Source organism: Macaca fascicularis, chromosome 19 (assembly GCF_037993035.2).
Source record: "Macaca fascicularis isolate 582-1 chromosome 19, T2T-MFA8v1.1".
Taxonomy (NCBI): Eukaryota; Metazoa; Chordata; class Mammalia; order Primates; family Cercopithecidae; genus Macaca; species Macaca fascicularis.
The window spans coordinates 19,522,089-19,538,387 of record NC_088393.1 but is presented as its reverse complement, the minus strand read 5'-3'; the positions used below and the strand labels follow the sequence as shown (position 1 = coordinate 19,538,387).

The following is a 16,299-nucleotide window of genomic DNA, read 5'->3' as shown; positions in this document are numbered from 1 at the left end:
TGGAGGATCCACTGGGCCCGAGAGTTTGAGGCTGCAGTGAGCTATCATCTCACCTCTGTATTCCAGCCCGGGTGACAGAGCTTGACCCTGTCTTTAAAAAAAAAAATGAAACTATGGCCAGGCTGGGCGTGGTGGCTCACACCTGTAATCCCAGCACTTTGGGAGGCCAAGGCGGGCAGATCGCGAGGTCAGGAGATCGAGACCATCCTGGCTAACATGGTGAAAATCTGTCTCTACTAAAGAATACAAAAAATTAGCCAGGTGTGGTGGCGGGCGCCTGTAGTCCCAGTTACTCGGGAGGCTGAGGCAGGAGAAAGGCGTGAACCCAGGAGGCAGAGCTTGCAGTGAGTGGAGATCGTGCAACTGCACTCCAGCCTGGGTGACAGAGTGAGACTTGGTCTTGAAAAAAAAAAAAGAAAAAGAAAAAGAAAATATGGCCAGACACAGTGGCACACGCCTGTAATCCCAGCACTTTGGACAGCTGAGGCAGGAGGATCACTTGAGCTCAGGAGTTTGAGACTAGCCTGGGCAACATGGTGAAACCCTGTCTCTACAAAAAATCCAAAAATTAGCTGGGTGTCGTGGTGCACACCTGTACTCCTGGCTACTCAGGAGGTCAGGGTAGGAGGATTTATTGAGCCCCATAGGTTGAGGCTGCAGTGAGCTGTGATTGCACCACTGCATGCCAGCCTGGGAGACAGGGCAAGACCCTGTCTCAAAAATATAAAACCAAAACAAAAAATGAAAATAAAAATAAAAACAAAAAGCAGTGTAAGGTGAAAAATCAGACGGAACCATGATGAGAAAAAAATAGGAAAGATACGGCCGGGTGTGGTATCTCACACCTGTAATCCCAGCACTTTGGGAGGCCGAGGTGGTGGATCATGAAGTCAAGAGTTTGAGACCAGCCTGGCCAAAATGGTGAAACCCCATCTCTGTTAAAAATACAAAAATTAGCCAGGTGCGGTGGCAGGTGCCTGTAATCCCAGCTACTCAGGAGGCTGAAGCAGGAGAATTGCTTGAACCCGGGAGGCAGAGGTTGCAGTGAGCCGAGATCGTGCCATTGCACTCCAGCCTGGGCAACAGAGCAAGACTCTGTCTCAAAAAAATAATGAAATAGGAAAGATGGAAGGGGGTGGTTGAGGTCTTTGTGTGTGGTTCAGAGGGAAGATAAACATTTTAATTATTTTGTGCGTGTATTTTTTAAATTTTTTTTTATTTTTTGAGATGGAATCTCACTGTGTCACCCAGTCTGGAGTGCAGTGGCACAATCTTGGCTCACTGCAAGCTCCGCCTCCCGGGTTCACGCCATTCTCCTGCCTCAGCCTCCTGAGTAGCTGGGACTACAGATGCCCGCCACCATGCCTGGCTAATTTTTTGTATTTTTAGTAGAGACAAGGTTTCACTGTGTTAGCCAGGATGGTCTTGATCTCCTGACCTCGTGATCCACCCATCTTGGCCTCCTGAAGTGCTGGGATTACAGGCATGAGCCACTGTGCCCGGCCTTTTGTGTGTTTCTTTGTTTTTTGTTTTTGTTTTTGAGACGGAGTCTCACTCTTCGCCCAGGCTGGAGTGCAGTGGCGCCATCTCAGCTCACTGCAAGCTCCACCTCCCGGGTTCACGCCATTCTCCTGCCTCAGCCTCCTGAGTAGCTGAGACTACACGTGCCCGCCACCACGCCTGGCTAATTTTTTGTATTTTTTAGTAGAGACGGGGTTTCACTGTGTTAGCCAGGATGGTCTCGATCTCCTGACCTCGTGATCCGCCCGTCTCGGCCTCCCAAAGTGCTGGGATTACATGCGTGAGCCATCGTGCCGAGCCTTTTTTGTGTATTTTTAATAGAGATGGGTTTCACCATATTGGCCAGGCTAGTCTCGAACTCCTGGCTTCAAGTGATTCACCTGCCTCAGTCTCCCAAAGTACTGGGATTACAGGCCTGAGCCACTGCACCTGGCCAAACATTTTAATTTTTGTTGATGTATCCCTTGTAACCACCACATCCACGCCTCTCATAGGAGGCGGCGGTTCTGCTCCAAGGGAACACATGTTGATGTCTGGAGACATTTTTTAGTTGTCACCACAAGGGGTGGAGGTGTTGCTCTTGGCATCTGAAGAGTGGAGGCCAGAGATGCTGCTTAATACCGTGAGGTGCCCAGGATGGCCTCACCCCAGACGCTGATCAGCGCCAAATGTCAGCAGTGCTGATGTTGTGAAGCCCTATGGGTGAAGAAATGGCATGTACCATTTCCAGACAAGCTGAAACAAAATGAAAAGGGGAAGTGAAACTCATAGAAAAAAACAAAACAAATACAACCTTCAACTTTTAAAATATTAAAATAATTTTAAAAATTATTTGTAGAGGGCCAGGTGCAGTGGCTCATGCCTGTAATCCCAACACTTTGGGAAGTCGAGGTGGGCAGATCTCTTGAGCCCAGAAGTTCAACATCAGCCTGGGCAATATAGCAAGACCCCGTCTCTACAAAATATCAAAAATTAGCCAGGCGCAATGGCCTGCGCCTATAGTCCCAGCTACTCGGGAGGCTGAGGTGGGAGGATCACTTGACCCTGGGAGGTTGAGGCTGTAGTGAGCTGTGATTGTGCCACTGTACCCCAGCCTGGGTGACAGAGTGAGAACCCTGTCCCATCAAAAAAAGATTATTTGTAGAGACAGGGTCTCACTACGTTGCCCAAGCTGGTGTCAAACTCCAGGTCTCAAGTGATCCTCCTGCCTCAGCTTTCCAAAGAGCTGGGATTACAGGTGTGAGCCACCATACCTGGCCGTAAATTAGCTGTTGTTTGTTTGCTTGCTTGTTTGTTTGTTTGTTTTTGAGACGAGGTCTGGTTCTGTCATCCATGCTGGGATGCAGTGGTGCCATCTCGACTCACTGCAACCTCCACCTCCCAGACTCAAGCCATCCTCCCACCTCAGCCTCCTGAGTAGTGGGGATTACAGGCACGTGCCACCATGCCCAGTATTTATTGTAGAGACAGGGTTTCACCATCCTGCACAGGCTGGTCTTGAACTCGTGAGCTCAAATGATCCAACTGCCTTGGCCTCCCAAAGTGCTGGGATAACATGTGTGAACCACTGCACTCGGCCTGCAAATGAGCTATTCTTAAAAGGAAAGAGCTCTTGGCCGGGCGCGGTAGCTCAAGCCTGTAATCCCAGCACTTTGGGAGGCCGAGACGGGCGGATCACGAGGTCAGGAGATCGAGACCATCCTGGCTAACACAGTGAAACCCCGTCTGTACTAAAAAATACAAAAAGACTAGCTGGGCGAGGTGGCGGGCGCCTGTATGTAGTCCCAGCTATTCGGGAGGCTGGGGCAGGAGAATGGCATGAATCTAGGAGGCAGAGCTTGCAGTGAGCTGAGATCCGGCCACTGCACTCCAGCCTGGGCGACAGAGCCAGACTCCGTCTCAAAAAAAAAAAAAAAAAAAAAAAAAAAGGAAAGAGCTCTAGGCTAGACTTGAGGAAGAAAAAACAATCAACGAGGCCAGGCGTGGTGGTTCACACCTATAATCCCAGCACTTTGGGAGGCCTAGGTGGGTGGATCACCTGAGGTCGAGAGTTTGAGACCAGCCTGACCAAAATGGAGAAACCTGTCTCTACGAAAATTACAAAATTAGCCAGGCATAGTGGTGCATGCCCTGTGATCCCAGCTATTCGGGAGGCAGAGGCAGGAGAATCGCTTGAACCCGGGAGGTGGAGGTTGCAGGAAGCAGAGATCGCACCATTGCACTCCAGCCTGGGCAACAAAAGCAAAACTCTGTCTCAAAAAAAAAAAAAAAAAAAAAAAAGGCTGGGCACGGTGGCTCACGCCTGTAATCCCAGCACTTTGGGAGGCCGAGGCGGGTGGATCATGAGGTCAGGAGATCGAGACCATCCTGGCTAACATGGTGAAACCCCATCTCCACTAAAAATACAAAAAATTAGCCAGGCGTGGTGGTGGGTGCCTGTAGTCCCAGCTACTTGGGAGGCTGAGGCAGGCGAATGGCATGAACCTGGGAGGTGGGGCTTGCAGTGGGCCGAGATTGCACCATTGCACTCCAGCCTGGGCAACAGAGCAAGACGCCGTCTCAAAAAAAAAAAAAAAGCCAACCAACCAGGTAAGATATCTTTTTTTTTTTTTTTTTTTTTTGAGACGGAGTCGTGTTCTGTCGCCCAGGCTGGAGTGCAGTGGTGCCATCTCGGCCCCACCTCCCGGATTCAAGCGATCCTCCTGAGTAGCTGGGATTACAGGCGCTCACCACCATGCCCGGCTAATTTTTGTATTTTTAGTAGAGACTGGGTTTCACCATATTGGCCAGGCTGGTCTTGAATTCAAGTGATCTGCCTGCTTCAGCCTCCCAAAGGCCTGAGATTACAGGCATGAGCCATCATACCCGGCCGAGATATGGTTTTTTACTTGTCAGATTATGGAAGATCAAAGATGGGTGAGAGTATGTGGTGTAAATCCATATGATCTATTTGCAGGAATACCTGACATTCCTATTCCTTTTTGGATAGGTTCCCCTCAAAGATGACCCCAAAAGGACTCAGAGCTGGTGGTTTACCTGGGAGGTGTCCCCAGGCAGCCCCCATGGCGGGTGAGAGCTGAGACGAGGAGGGAAGGTGCCCTGCAGGGGGCACCAATGAGCAGGTCACACTGTGGGCAACCCAGGCTCAGTCCTGCTGGGGGCCTTATGGGGGCAGTGTAGAGCAATTATCTCAGCGTGAGCCCACGTCCGGGCACAGGTTAAGCTACTTACACACCTATCTTCAGTCATCCACCAGTCGGTTGCACCTGGGGTACTGTGCTGTGTTTCTTTAGGAGATGCCTAGGCTAGGTGGAATTGCTTATAGCAAAAAGCATTTGGTGGCCGGGTGCAGTGGCTCACGTCTGTAATCCCAGCACTTTGGGAGGCCGAAGCGGGTAGATCACCTGAGGTCAGGAGTTCAAGACCAGCCTGGCCAACATCCTGAAACCCCTTCTCTACTAAAAATGTAAAAATTAGCTGGGCATAGTGGCGGGCGCCTGTAATCCCAGCTACTTGTGAGGCTGAGGCAGGAGAATCACTTGAACCTGGGAGGCAGAGGTTGCAGTGAGTCAAGATTGCACCACTGCACTCCAGCCTGGGCAACAGAGCAAGACTCCATCTCAATAAAAAGAGGACGAGAGTCTCCTGAAGCTCTTCTTGGACGCAGCTAGCAAACATCTTCTTCACTGTCACTAGTCTAGACAGGTCCACGGGCTCACCTCTGTACTATTAGGAGATGCCACAGTGGTGGGCGGGAGAGGGGAGGGGTTGACCAAGGTTCGGGGACTGGGGTGAAACATGGAACTTAGATCAGAAATCTGGGCTGGATGTCGGAGGCGGGGTGCAGATGAGTTCAGCAGCTCCCACCAAATTGCTATCACGTTGTCATGGCAATACCTAACAACATAATTGCCCATCCATAAGGGAGAACTGAGGGCTCACCTGATTAGACCTACCAATCTTAACTTACCTCACTTGTTTTTAGTTGATTATAAACTCTCATAGTGTTAAAAGACACTCAGCTAAACACTATATAGCTAACCTCCCAGGCCAGGTGTGGTGGCTCATGCCTGTCATCTCAGCATTTTGGGAGGACAAGGCAGGCAGATAGATCACTTGAGCCAGGAGTTAGAGACCAGCCTGAGAAATATGGTGAGACCCCCATCTCTACAAAAAAATACAAAAAATAGCCAGGTGTGGTGGCATGTACCCATAGTCCCAGCTCCTAGGGGGGCTGAGGTGGGAGGATTGCTTGAGCCCAGGAGTTGGAGGCTACAGTGAGCCATGGTAGTGTCACTGCATTCCAGCCTGGGCAATAGAGAGAGACCCTGTCTCAAAAAAAAAAAAAAAAAAAAAGGAAAGGAAAGGAAAAGAAGGAGGGAGGGAAGGAGGGAAGGAGGGAAGGAGGGAAGGAGGGAAGGAAGGAAGGAAGGAAGGAAGGAAGGAAGGAAGGAAGGAAGGAGGGAGGGAGGGAGGGAAGGAAGGAAGGAAGGAAGGAGGGAAGGAAGGAAGGAAGGAAGGAAGGAAGGGGCACAGTGGCTCAAGCGTGTAATCCCAGTACTTTGGGAGGCTGAGGCGGGTGAATCACCTGAGGTCAGGAGTTTGAGACCAGCCTGGCCAACATGGTGAAACCCCGTCTCTACTAAAAATACAAAAAATTAGCTGGGTGGCAGGCGCCTGTAGTCCCAGCTACTTAGGAGGCTGAGGCAGGAGAATCGCTTGAACCCGGGAGGTGGAGGTTGCAGTAAGCCGAGATCGTGCCACTGTACTCCAGCCTGGGCAAAAAGAGCAACACTCCATCTCAAAAACAAAACAAAACAAAAGAAAACCCCCCCCCCCAAAAAAAAAAAAAAAAAAAAACTCCCACTAGTTCCCTTATAGATAACATCTCTATGAATGGGCCACCATGGTAATGGTTGCTTAAGTTGTTCTTCAGGAACAGGATCAGTTCTTGTCCAGTTCAAATGGGCTGAGAGCCAAACCTTCACCTCGGCCTGTGTGTATTTAGGTGGTGACCTTTTGACGTTAGAAGGCCAAACACTACACCCTCAGATCATGATAACAATGTCATTTGGTGAACACGCATCCTATGGAATGCATCCTATGGAAAACCCATGAAGCTTCACTACGCATACACGGTTCCCCGACTGCCCCACTTTTCCCCGTGTCTCTGACCACCTTGCTCCTCTATCCCTTAAATATCCCTAAAACCCCATCTTCAGGGAGGCAGATTTGAGATCTGTTCTCCTTTCTCCTCACTTGGCTGCCTCGTGAATCAACTCTTCGCTACAAAACCTGTCATCTCTGTTGTACTGATGGGCAGAACGAGCCTGGTTTGGTAACATAAAGGATGCGTGAATTTCTGAGTAGCTGGTACCTCCAAGACTGGCTAATTAAAAAAAATTTTTTTGAGATGGAGACTTGCTCAGTCACTCAGGCTGGAGAGCAGTGGCTCACTGCAACCTCTGCCTCCCAGGTTTAAGCAATTCTCCTGCCTCAGCCTCCTGAGTAGCTGGGATTTTTGTACTTTTCGTAGAGATGGTGTTTCAGCATGTTGGTCAGGCTGGTCTCGAACTCCTGACCTCAAGTGATCCACCTCCCCTGGCCTCCCAAAGTGCTGGGAGTAAAGGCATGAGCCACTGCACCTGGCCTAATTTTTTTTTTTTTTTTTTTTTTTTTTCTGTAGAGATGGGGGGTCTCACTATGTTGCCTAGGCTGGTCTCAAACTCCTGGGCTCAAGCAATCCACCTGCCTCAGTCTCCCAAAGTGCTGGGATTACAGGCGTGAGCCACCGCACCCACCTTGGTGAATTTTACCATGGGAATCCTCTAGGAGAAAACTGCATAGCTGCTAAACAGTATGTACAACACAGACCAACTCAAAAGAAATCCTGCTGCACGTGAGCAGGTTGGAGAGCAGCGGGGGGTCAGCACAGTGGAACTTGTTCCTACTCCCACCCCAACAAGAGCACCAGGCCTGTGCTGGCCCAGCCACCTCTCCTCTCTGGGCACGCAGAGGCTCCCACTTCTGGCCTGGTGGTGGGTGGGCCCTGCAAGTTGCTCTGGCCAATGGGCTGCAGGCGAAGTGAGCCGGGATTGCCATTGGAGACCCTGCGGTGGCTGCTCCTGCAGATGGTGACTGATGTTCAGACCTGAAGCCTCAGCCAGCCCCAGAGTGCAGGGCGCTTGGGAAGGAAGGCCGTGTTCAAGTCCATGAGACTTTGGGCTGCGCTGGATGCAGCTGGAGACGGCCCCTCCTGCCTTTGTGGGTGGCCACATATATCCTGAAAGGGACGAGTGTATGCACAGAATCTCTGTGGGAGGAGACAGGAGAAAATGGTCACAGGAGGCCCCTTGCGGAGGGAACTGTTCACCTAGTTTTCACTGTAAGCCCTTGTAGACAGCTGGTGTTTTCTGGAAAATTGTGGTATGTATTAATTCAAACAACAATAGCATTTAAAAACTTTATTCAAGACTTTTATTCAGAACGTTTATCACAAATATGTTTCAAAAACACTTCAACCCTGTTTGGGGGTTCATGGGGGAAGATGTGGGGTCAGAGCCAAAGAACAGCCAGGAGCAGGAGAAGAAGTCATTTATATTTTTATTAAATATACTCTCTTGGCACAAATCTTTAAAATATATAAACATTAGATATAAACAGTGTCTTCATGGCATCAAAATATAACTCCAGACCAGGACCAGAGACTAGCAGGGAGGCGAGTGACCGCAGAGCCTCGAGGGCCTGGCTGTGTGCAGGGGTGGGGGACAGCACTGTCCCAACTCCTGCCGGGTCCCACTCAGCTGGGAGCCATCTCCGGGGAGACACACTGGGGTCAGCAGGGCCTGGGGGACCCTCCCACCTACGCCTTGTCTCTCCTGCCTAGCCTGTGGCCCCAAATCCACCCATTTGGTCTCACCCACCTGGGGCAGACCCCCAATCTCTATTGCTGTCACATGCTTGTGTGAGTTGGGTGCCCTCCCATCTCCCTGTGAGGGTTGCCCTGCCTCTCCTGCCAAGTCTGAGTGCTGGGTAAAGGATACCCACCCAGTGGGACAACCCCTCACAGCCATCACAGGCTGCCTGGGCCTCTGGGGACGAGATCAGGGATGGCTGGTGGCCACATGCAAGGAAGGCAGAGAGAGCGGTCTGCACACCCACAGGTCCAAGGCAAGAACAGGAGGAGGACAGAAGGAAGGGAGAAATGGAAGTCACAGCTGGAGATGAACAAGCTCAGATCCCTTCACACAGCGTGTGCTGAGCCAGCCGTGGAAAGCAACACTCACGTTACGCTCACCCTGGCACCAGGTCAGGGGTTCAATGTCAATAGATCATAGACCCGGGGTCAGCCAAGTTGAAAACCAAAACAAAAAAAAAAAAAAAAAGAAGGGTGTTTCTGAGTCCCTGTGATATCTGGTGGGCCCTGGGGGACTTCTCTGAGAGACCAGTTAGCCTCCCCTGGGTACCTCAGCTCTTCCTCACCTCCCACCCCCAGGCTATACTCTGTCATGAGGCTCCCACTCGGGGAGATGGAGGCTACCAGGTGCCCTGTGCTCCATTTCATAGAAACTGAACAACTCCTGTGGGCTTTAAATTGCTCCATATCCCAGCCAAATGCCTGCTCAAGTGGGGACCCAGGAACCCATTGGATACCACAGCTGGGCAGAGGGTTGGGGCACTGAGACGCTGGGCCCAGGGGGCAGGAGCTTCTGGGCCAAAGCGGGGGGCTTGGGCGCTTACATTTCAGCAGATGCCCCAGGCTGCAGGTCTGACCCAAACCTGAGGCAGTTCCATGTCATGGCCTGGGCCTGGAGCCCTGCTGCAGAGCAAGCGTGAGTCTCCTGGGAAGGTTACAAAGCAGGTGGGCAGGCAACCCTAGGGGGAGATGTGCTCTTGAGGACCCAGCTGCTTGCAGGGTCTAGGATAGAGACAGACATGAGGCTCTGGGGGACACTGTTCCCAGCAGGAGGCTCTGGTGACTGAGGAGTCGTGGCCACGCGGGAAATACTGAAGAAGGCAGGGCCGGCAGGGTGGGGTGGTCCAGGGGCTGCATTTGTGACCAAAGCTGATCACGAGGCTGGCCCCATCCAGGGCAGGGTCCGCCTGCAGGAAAGGCGCCCCCGCACCCCGGAGGCCGGGCAGGCACCTGGAGTCAGAACAAGAAGGGCCAGGCGCGGTCTGGCTCTGAGCCTGGTGGGGACAGGGGTCACTAGAATCAGCAGCACGTCGGAGGACACACAGGATCAGGAGGTGGAGCCGACCACGCCCCACTAGGGCCTTTTGGGCAACACCTCCGGCAGGCAGCGCCAGCCTCTGCAGAGGAAGGAGGAGGGGGGCTGCGGGACACCCCCACCACCATCGCCCCAACACTTCACTTCCAGGGCCGCCAGCTTTGCGTTTGGACCTGGACTCTGAGCCCAGGCTCCTCCGGTCCACCTTCTCGTTCCACAAAGCGCCTCATGTGGCTCCTGAGGTGGAATCAAGCGCGCCCCCCCGTTCCGTGGGCCCAGAATACAAAGGGGTCACTGGTCCACCGTCCTGAGAGCAGCTCAGGGTACCCTAGCTCTGCAGGTGCCGCAGCAGGATCTGCATGAGGTCGAAGGTGGTGAAGCTGATGCCCACGGCGATAGGACCCTTGACCCAGTTCATGCTCAAGCCTTTGTAGAGGCCGCGCACCGCGCCCTCCTCCCGCACGATGGTGCGCAGCGTGCAGGCGATCGAGGCACGCGGGTAGCCGGTGACGCCGGCCGTCTGCATACGCCGCCGCACCACATCCAGCGGGTACGAGGCCGATTGCCCGATGAGGCCAGCGCAGGCGCCGAAGATCATGCGCTCGAAGGGGTAGGGCTGTCGGCGGCCACTGTACTCTGCAGGGCAAGGGGCGGGAGGGCCGTGAGGGCGCCGCGAGGGGGCATGCACCCCGCACCCGTGCGCGCGCACCTTTGCACCCCTAGGAGCAACCTGCGTGCACATACACACATGCACTTGCACCCCCACGTGTGTTCGCACTCATGCGCACCCACACGCCCACTGCCTCATCCCCGGGGTTGCTCCTTTCACTCAAATTCGAGAAATAATTTTTTTTTTTTTTTTTTGAGACGGAGTTTCACTCTTGTTGCTCAGGCTGGAGTGCAATGGCGCAATCTCGGCTCACTGCAACCTCTGCCTCGCCGGTTCAAGCCATTCTCCTGTCTCAGCCTCCTCAGTAGCTGGGATTATAGGCATGCATCACCACGCCTGGCTAATGTTGTATTTTTGGTAGAGACAGGGTTTCTCCATGACCAACATGGAGAAACCTCCTCTCTACTAAAAACACACAAAAATTAGCCAAGTGTGGTGGCGGGAGCCTGTAATCCCAGCTACTCGGGCGGCTGAGGCAGGAGAATGGCTTGAACCCGGGAAGCAGAGGTTGCAGTGAGCTGAGATCATTCCACTGCATGCCTAATTTTTTTGTATCTTTGGTAGAGACGGGGTTTCGCCATGTTGCCCAGGCTGGTCTGGAACTCCTGACCTCAAGTGATCCGCCCACCTTGGTCTCCCAAAGTGCTGGGATTACAGGCATGAGCCATGGCACTGGCCAGAGTTCCTCTCACATAGGCATTTCAGGCAGTGAGTCCAGGTTCCTCAGTGGTGGCTGGACACAGTGTGTTTTCTCCCGATTTGGATGTGGGTCTACAGCCTGCCCCATCCAGGGGTCGTACCCCACTCTGCCCAGTCTCCAGGTCTATGTGACCCAGGTGGAGCTGTGGTCCCCAGGGAATGCTTCCTGAACGTCCCCTCCCCATGCCCCCAGCTCTCCTTACCTCTGTGCAGGCTCTTGAGCGTCTCATAGGTGAAGAAGCTCAGGCCGGCGTAGGGAATGACCCCCAGCACAGTGGGCATAAATCCGTGGTAGAGGGTCTTCAGCCCCTCTTCCCTCGAGATGCGGATGAAGACATGAAAGATGTTGCTGTACCTGCCAGGACAGAGCAGCCCAGCAGGTGGGACTCGGCCCTCCCAGGCACAGGGAGGAGCCACAGAGGCTCTTGGCTCCTCCCACAGCCGGCTGGGCCTGGTTGTGTTTGGATGTTGATGTTTTCCTTCTTCAAGACATATAACCCCATCGCCCAAGCTTTGGCATTAGAGGGGAAATGCATGGGTAAGCCTAGACTCCACCTTTGCCACAGGAAGCACTCTGGCATGCTCAGCCCTTGTCTCTTTTTTTGTTTGTTTTTTTTTGTTTGTTTGTTTATTTTTGTTTTGAGACAGTCTCCCTCTGTTGCCCAGGCTGGAGTGTAGTGTCACAATCTCGACTCACTGCAACCTCTGCCTCCTGGGTTCAAGTGATTCTCCTGCTTCAGCCTCCCAAGTAGCTGGGATTACAGATACATGCCAGCAGACCTGGCTAATTTTTGTATTTTTAGTAGAAACAGAGTTTCACCATGTTGACCAGACTGGTCTTGAACTCCTGACCTCAGGTGATCCACCCACTTCAGTCTCCCAAAGTGCTGGAATTACAGGCATGAGCCACCATGCCCGGCCTCTATTCTTACACTTTTTTTGTCTTTTTTTTTTGGAAACAGGGTCTCACTCTGCGGCCTGGCTGGAGTGTAGTGGTGTGATCATGGCTCACTGCAGCCTCAAGCTGCCAGACTCAAGCAATCCTCCTCCCTCAGCCTCTGGAGCAACTGGGACCACAGGCGTATGCCACCACACCAGGCTAATATTTCAGTTTTTGTAGAGATGGGGTCTTGCTATGTCGCCCAGGCTGATCTCAAACTCCTGGGCCCAAGCGATCCTCCTGCCTTGGCCTCCCAAAGTGCTGGGTTTACAGGCATGAGCCACTGCACCCAGGCCCAAGCCCGGTCTATTCTTTTTTTTTTTTTTTTTGAGACGGAGTCTTGCTCTGTCGCCCAGGCTGGAGTGCAGTGGCCGGATCTTAGCTCACTGCAAGCTCTGCCTCCCGGGTTTACGCCATTCTCCTGCCTCAGCCTCCCGAGTAGCTGGGACTACAGGCGCCCGCCACTTCGCCCGGCTAGTTTTTTGTATTTTTTAGTAGAGACAGGGTTTCACCGGGTTAGCCAGGATGGTCTCTATCTCCTGACCTTGTGATCCGCCCGTCTTGGCCTCCCAAAGTGCTGGGATTACAGGCTTGAGCCACCGCGCCCGGCCGCCCGGTCTATTCTTAACACATTTTTCATGATCATGGTATCTTCCCTTAATTAAGCAATCTAGTCTCACAATTTTTTTTTTTTTTTTTTAGGCAGAGTCTGGCTCTATTGCCTATGCTGGAGTGCAGTGGCTAGATCTCGGCTCACTGCAACTTCTGCCCCCGGGGTTCAAGCAATTCTCCTGCCTCAGCCTCCCGGGTAGCTGGGAATACAGGTGAATGTCACCATGCCCGGCTAATTTTTGTATTTTTAGTAAAGATGGGGTTTCACCATGTTGCCCAGGCTGCTCTCAAACTCCTGACCTCAAGTGATCCGCCCGCCTCGACCTCCCAAAGTTTTGGGATTACAGGTGTGAGCCACTGCCATATTCTTACATATTTTTAATGCATCTGTGCCCAGTTCAAAATGAAGACTCTTGGTTTTGATCTAAGCAGAAACTGACCCCCAGGCTAAGAGAACAAATTGCTGCCTTTCTGGAACAGCTGCAGAATAAAACACGAGGCCTGCCCTGTGGACACAGAGGCCCAGATGCAAACCCCAGGGGCCCGATAGAGAGAGGGATTCCGACCTGGGAGCCCCCGAGACACAGAGCCCTCGGGGCTGATGCGCATCACAGACGTAAGGACTCACATTTCCTTCGGGGTTACGGCCATCCGCGCTCTGACCAGGTCCAGGGGGTAGGTCAGTGAAGCGGCTGTCGTTCCAGCCAGTGCGCCGGCGAAGAGGCGAGGCCAAGGGGGCAGGGCTCTGAACAGGGCAGGGGGAGAAGGCGAGACGCCAGTGAGGGGACTGCAGACGCACAGAGGCCCAGCCTGGAGCACACGCACGTCTCTGCTGGGGCGGGGACAGGGGTGGGGACCGAGGAACACGAGGCGGGTTTGGCTTTCTCGTGGCCAAGATGATGGGGTCTCTGGAGTGGGCCTCATTTTGAGGTTCACATGGCTGCCTTCCCTTCCCCGCTGCTGGCATAAATTAATCAATGATACGTATTTTCCCTGCGGCCCAGGGGGCATAGTGGCCTGTCTCTCTGGGATTTATGTGTGGGGGTGGAGAAACGTCTGGAGACAAACGGGCAAAGGAGAGGAGCTCTGAACACAGAATAGGGCATGTGACAGAGTCAGGGGGCGCCTCAGGAGGGCCTGGGTGAGGAATCTCCCGGTGTTTCATTGGGGGAAGAGGGAGTGCGGGGCTAGGGGCAGGGCACCGAGAAGAAAACGCGGAGAGGGCGGGGCATAGGGAGGGCAGGGGGCAGGGCGTGCAGAAGAAAGAGAGAGGGGCGGGCGTGGGCGGGGCGATTCTGGGGCAGGGCAGGGCAGGGCGGGGCCTCACTCTCCGCGGAAGCCATAGTAGCTGCCCAGGATGCGCTTGTACTCTTCGTGGGCGCTGAACTGGATGGCGGCGTAGGGCACCACGCGCACCATGGTGGCCGAGTTCCCGCGCCACAAGCTGAGAAAGCCCTCGTTGAGGTAGGTGTAGTAGAGGACCCGGAAGGCCTCCTGGAGATAAGCGGGGAGGTCAACATCCCTCCGCCTCTGCCTGCCCGCCCTGTGCGCCTGTGTGACCAGCAGCAGAGCGCTGAAAGTGCGGAGGCGGGGCCGGGGTGACTCCATCTCCATGCACAGTAAACACCCCCACCCCCATGTGAGGGCCCCACCCCGATTTGTCCAGACTGACATTATCAACCCCAGCCCCGTCCCTCCTCCCTATGTTTTCTGGGCCTCCCACCCCAGCAAGTTCTCCATCCCTGGGGACTGCAAAGCGAACCAGGCTGCAAAGCAGCTCGGAGCCTGCCCGAGGGCATGTCTGTTGGTGTTTGGCATTCTAGCTTTTACAGTTTATCTTTTTCTTTATTAAGAAGGTAGCACCTGCTCTCTAACAATAAATCAAACATGAAAGGTTGTTTTAGAGCTGCCGAGTCTCCCCACCCCACTGCCGGAAAGACACTCGGGATGTCCCGTCAATTCCCAGGCTGGGCTGTGTCCAGGCAGAGCTGGGGATGGGAAGACAGGTAGTCCTGTCCCCACCCCTGAGACTCAGATCACCTGCCTAACTCCTGCCAGCCCAGCAGGGTAGTGGTGACTGTCCCCAGGCCAGGGCGGTGACATAGTGGCTCACCTTGGCAGAAAATCTTTTTGAAGACACTGGAAAAAACAGAAGCACAAAAGCCACTGAGAACCTCGCGTCTGCGTGGCCCCACCCCTGGCACCCCCTAGCAGAGTCGCCCTCTTCTCCCCAATCTTGTCCCAGGAATGGGAGCTGAGCTGACACCCAACCCCCAGAATAGTGAGGGTCTCCAGTGAGAGAACGTGTCTGAGATGGGTTGGCACTCAGCCCCCTGTCCCTGGACTAGACTACTATTCACCCAAACCCCTGCAGTGAAGGTGTCCCAGCCGCCAGGCACTTGGGCCTCAGCTGAAAGCCCAGGCTCTCAGAACAAGGCTTGCGGGTTCCATGTGTGCGGTCAGTCCTCTTTTCCGGACATGCCCCTCCCAGGGCCCCAGCACAGGCACCACTATCCTGCCTCTCCCACCCCCTGTGGCTGCCGGGTTCCCTCTCTGGTTCTGTGCTGCCCTTGGGCATGGGGGACCCGAGCCATGTTGGGCCATGAGCACTCTTGGGAGAGACCCAGAAAAACGGGCCACAAACGGTCACCAGGAGCCTCTGACGGCCTGGCAGCCCGCTTCCCTCAGCCCTCGCGCCCCACCACTTGTGTGTGCAACGTGCATGCATGCCTGCTGCCTCCAGGGTTGAACCCCAGTTCCCTGAAGAACACAACACCCCGCACCTGCTCATGCACACTTAAAGGGGCCTGCCCTGGCCAGGCGCAGTGGCTCAAATCTGTAATCCCAGCACTCTGGGAGGCTGAGGCGGGTGGATCACCTGAAGTCAGGAGGTCGAGACCAGCCTGGCCAACATGGCAAAACGCTGACTCTACTAAAAAAAAATACAAAAAAATTAGCTGGGCATGGTGGCAGACTCCTGCAATCCCAGCTACTCGGGAGGCTGAGGCAGGAGAATCGCTGAAATCCGGGAGGTGGAGGTTGCGGTGAGCCAAGATTGCACCACTGCACTCCAGCCTGGGGAACAGAGAGACTCTGTCTCAAAATAAATAAATAAATAAAAGGGCCTGCCCCTTTTGAAGACCTGCCAGCTCACTGGATGCCCATGCCTGCCAAGGAGGACGCTGATATTCATGCCTCCACTTTACGGAGGAGGAAACTGGGACACAGAGAGGGTAGGGGATCGGCTCAAGGTGGTGGGAAGGGCCTGGCTGAAGCCTGCAGATTCTTCCCAAACAGCTGAGGGGCAGAGGGCCCCGGCCGTAACCATCTTGCTTCTGGGCCCTGGGCAGGAACTGGTAACTGTTTGAGGGGGGCAAAGGCCACCTCTTCAAAGGACTCTGCGACTGTTTAACCCTAGGGAGGGAGGGTGAGGGTTTCTGTTAAGGGTTTAATTTCTGTCCTCCGAAAAGCTGTGTCCAAATTCTAACCCCTAATCCCCAAGAAGATGACCTTATCTGAAAGCAGGGCCTTTCCAGATGTAATAGAGTTAAGGTAAGGTTGTACTGGGTTAGGGTGGGCCCTAAATGCAAATTGGTGTCCTTATAAGAAGAGAAAACAGGCCGGGC

General features: G+C 53.8%; 2 protein-coding genes across 3 annotated transcripts in view; both read right to left on the bottom strand.

Moving 5' to 3' along the window:
• Window positions 1-7,970: 7,970 nt before the first annotated feature.
• Window positions 7,971-16,299, bottom strand: part of SLC25A42 (solute carrier family 25 member 42) — a 48,687-nt gene continuing 40,358 nt past the window's right edge. For both annotated transcript variants that reach the window (XM_065535260.1, XM_005588503.4), the window contains 5 exons: window positions 14,787-14,812; window positions 14,001-14,167; window positions 13,302-13,418; window positions 11,325-11,476; window positions 7,971-10,388 (listed from right to left, as the gene is read on the bottom strand). In XM_065535260.1, coding sequence (XP_065391332.1) covers window positions 10,081-10,388; window positions 11,325-11,476; window positions 13,302-13,418; window positions 14,001-14,167; window positions 14,787-14,812 — 770 coding nt within the window. In that variant the 3' untranslated portion in view covers window positions 7,971-10,080. The remainder of the gene's footprint in view (window positions 10,389-11,324; window positions 11,477-13,301; window positions 13,419-14,000; window positions 14,168-14,786; window positions 14,813-16,299) is intronic.
• Window positions 14,787-16,299, bottom strand: part of ARMC6 (armadillo repeat containing 6) — a 74,661-nt gene continuing 73,148 nt past the window's right edge. The window contains exon 11 of the transcript XR_012428594.1: window positions 14,787-14,812. The gene's annotated coding sequence lies outside the window, so the exon portion shown is untranslated. The remainder of the gene's footprint in view (window positions 14,813-16,299) is intronic.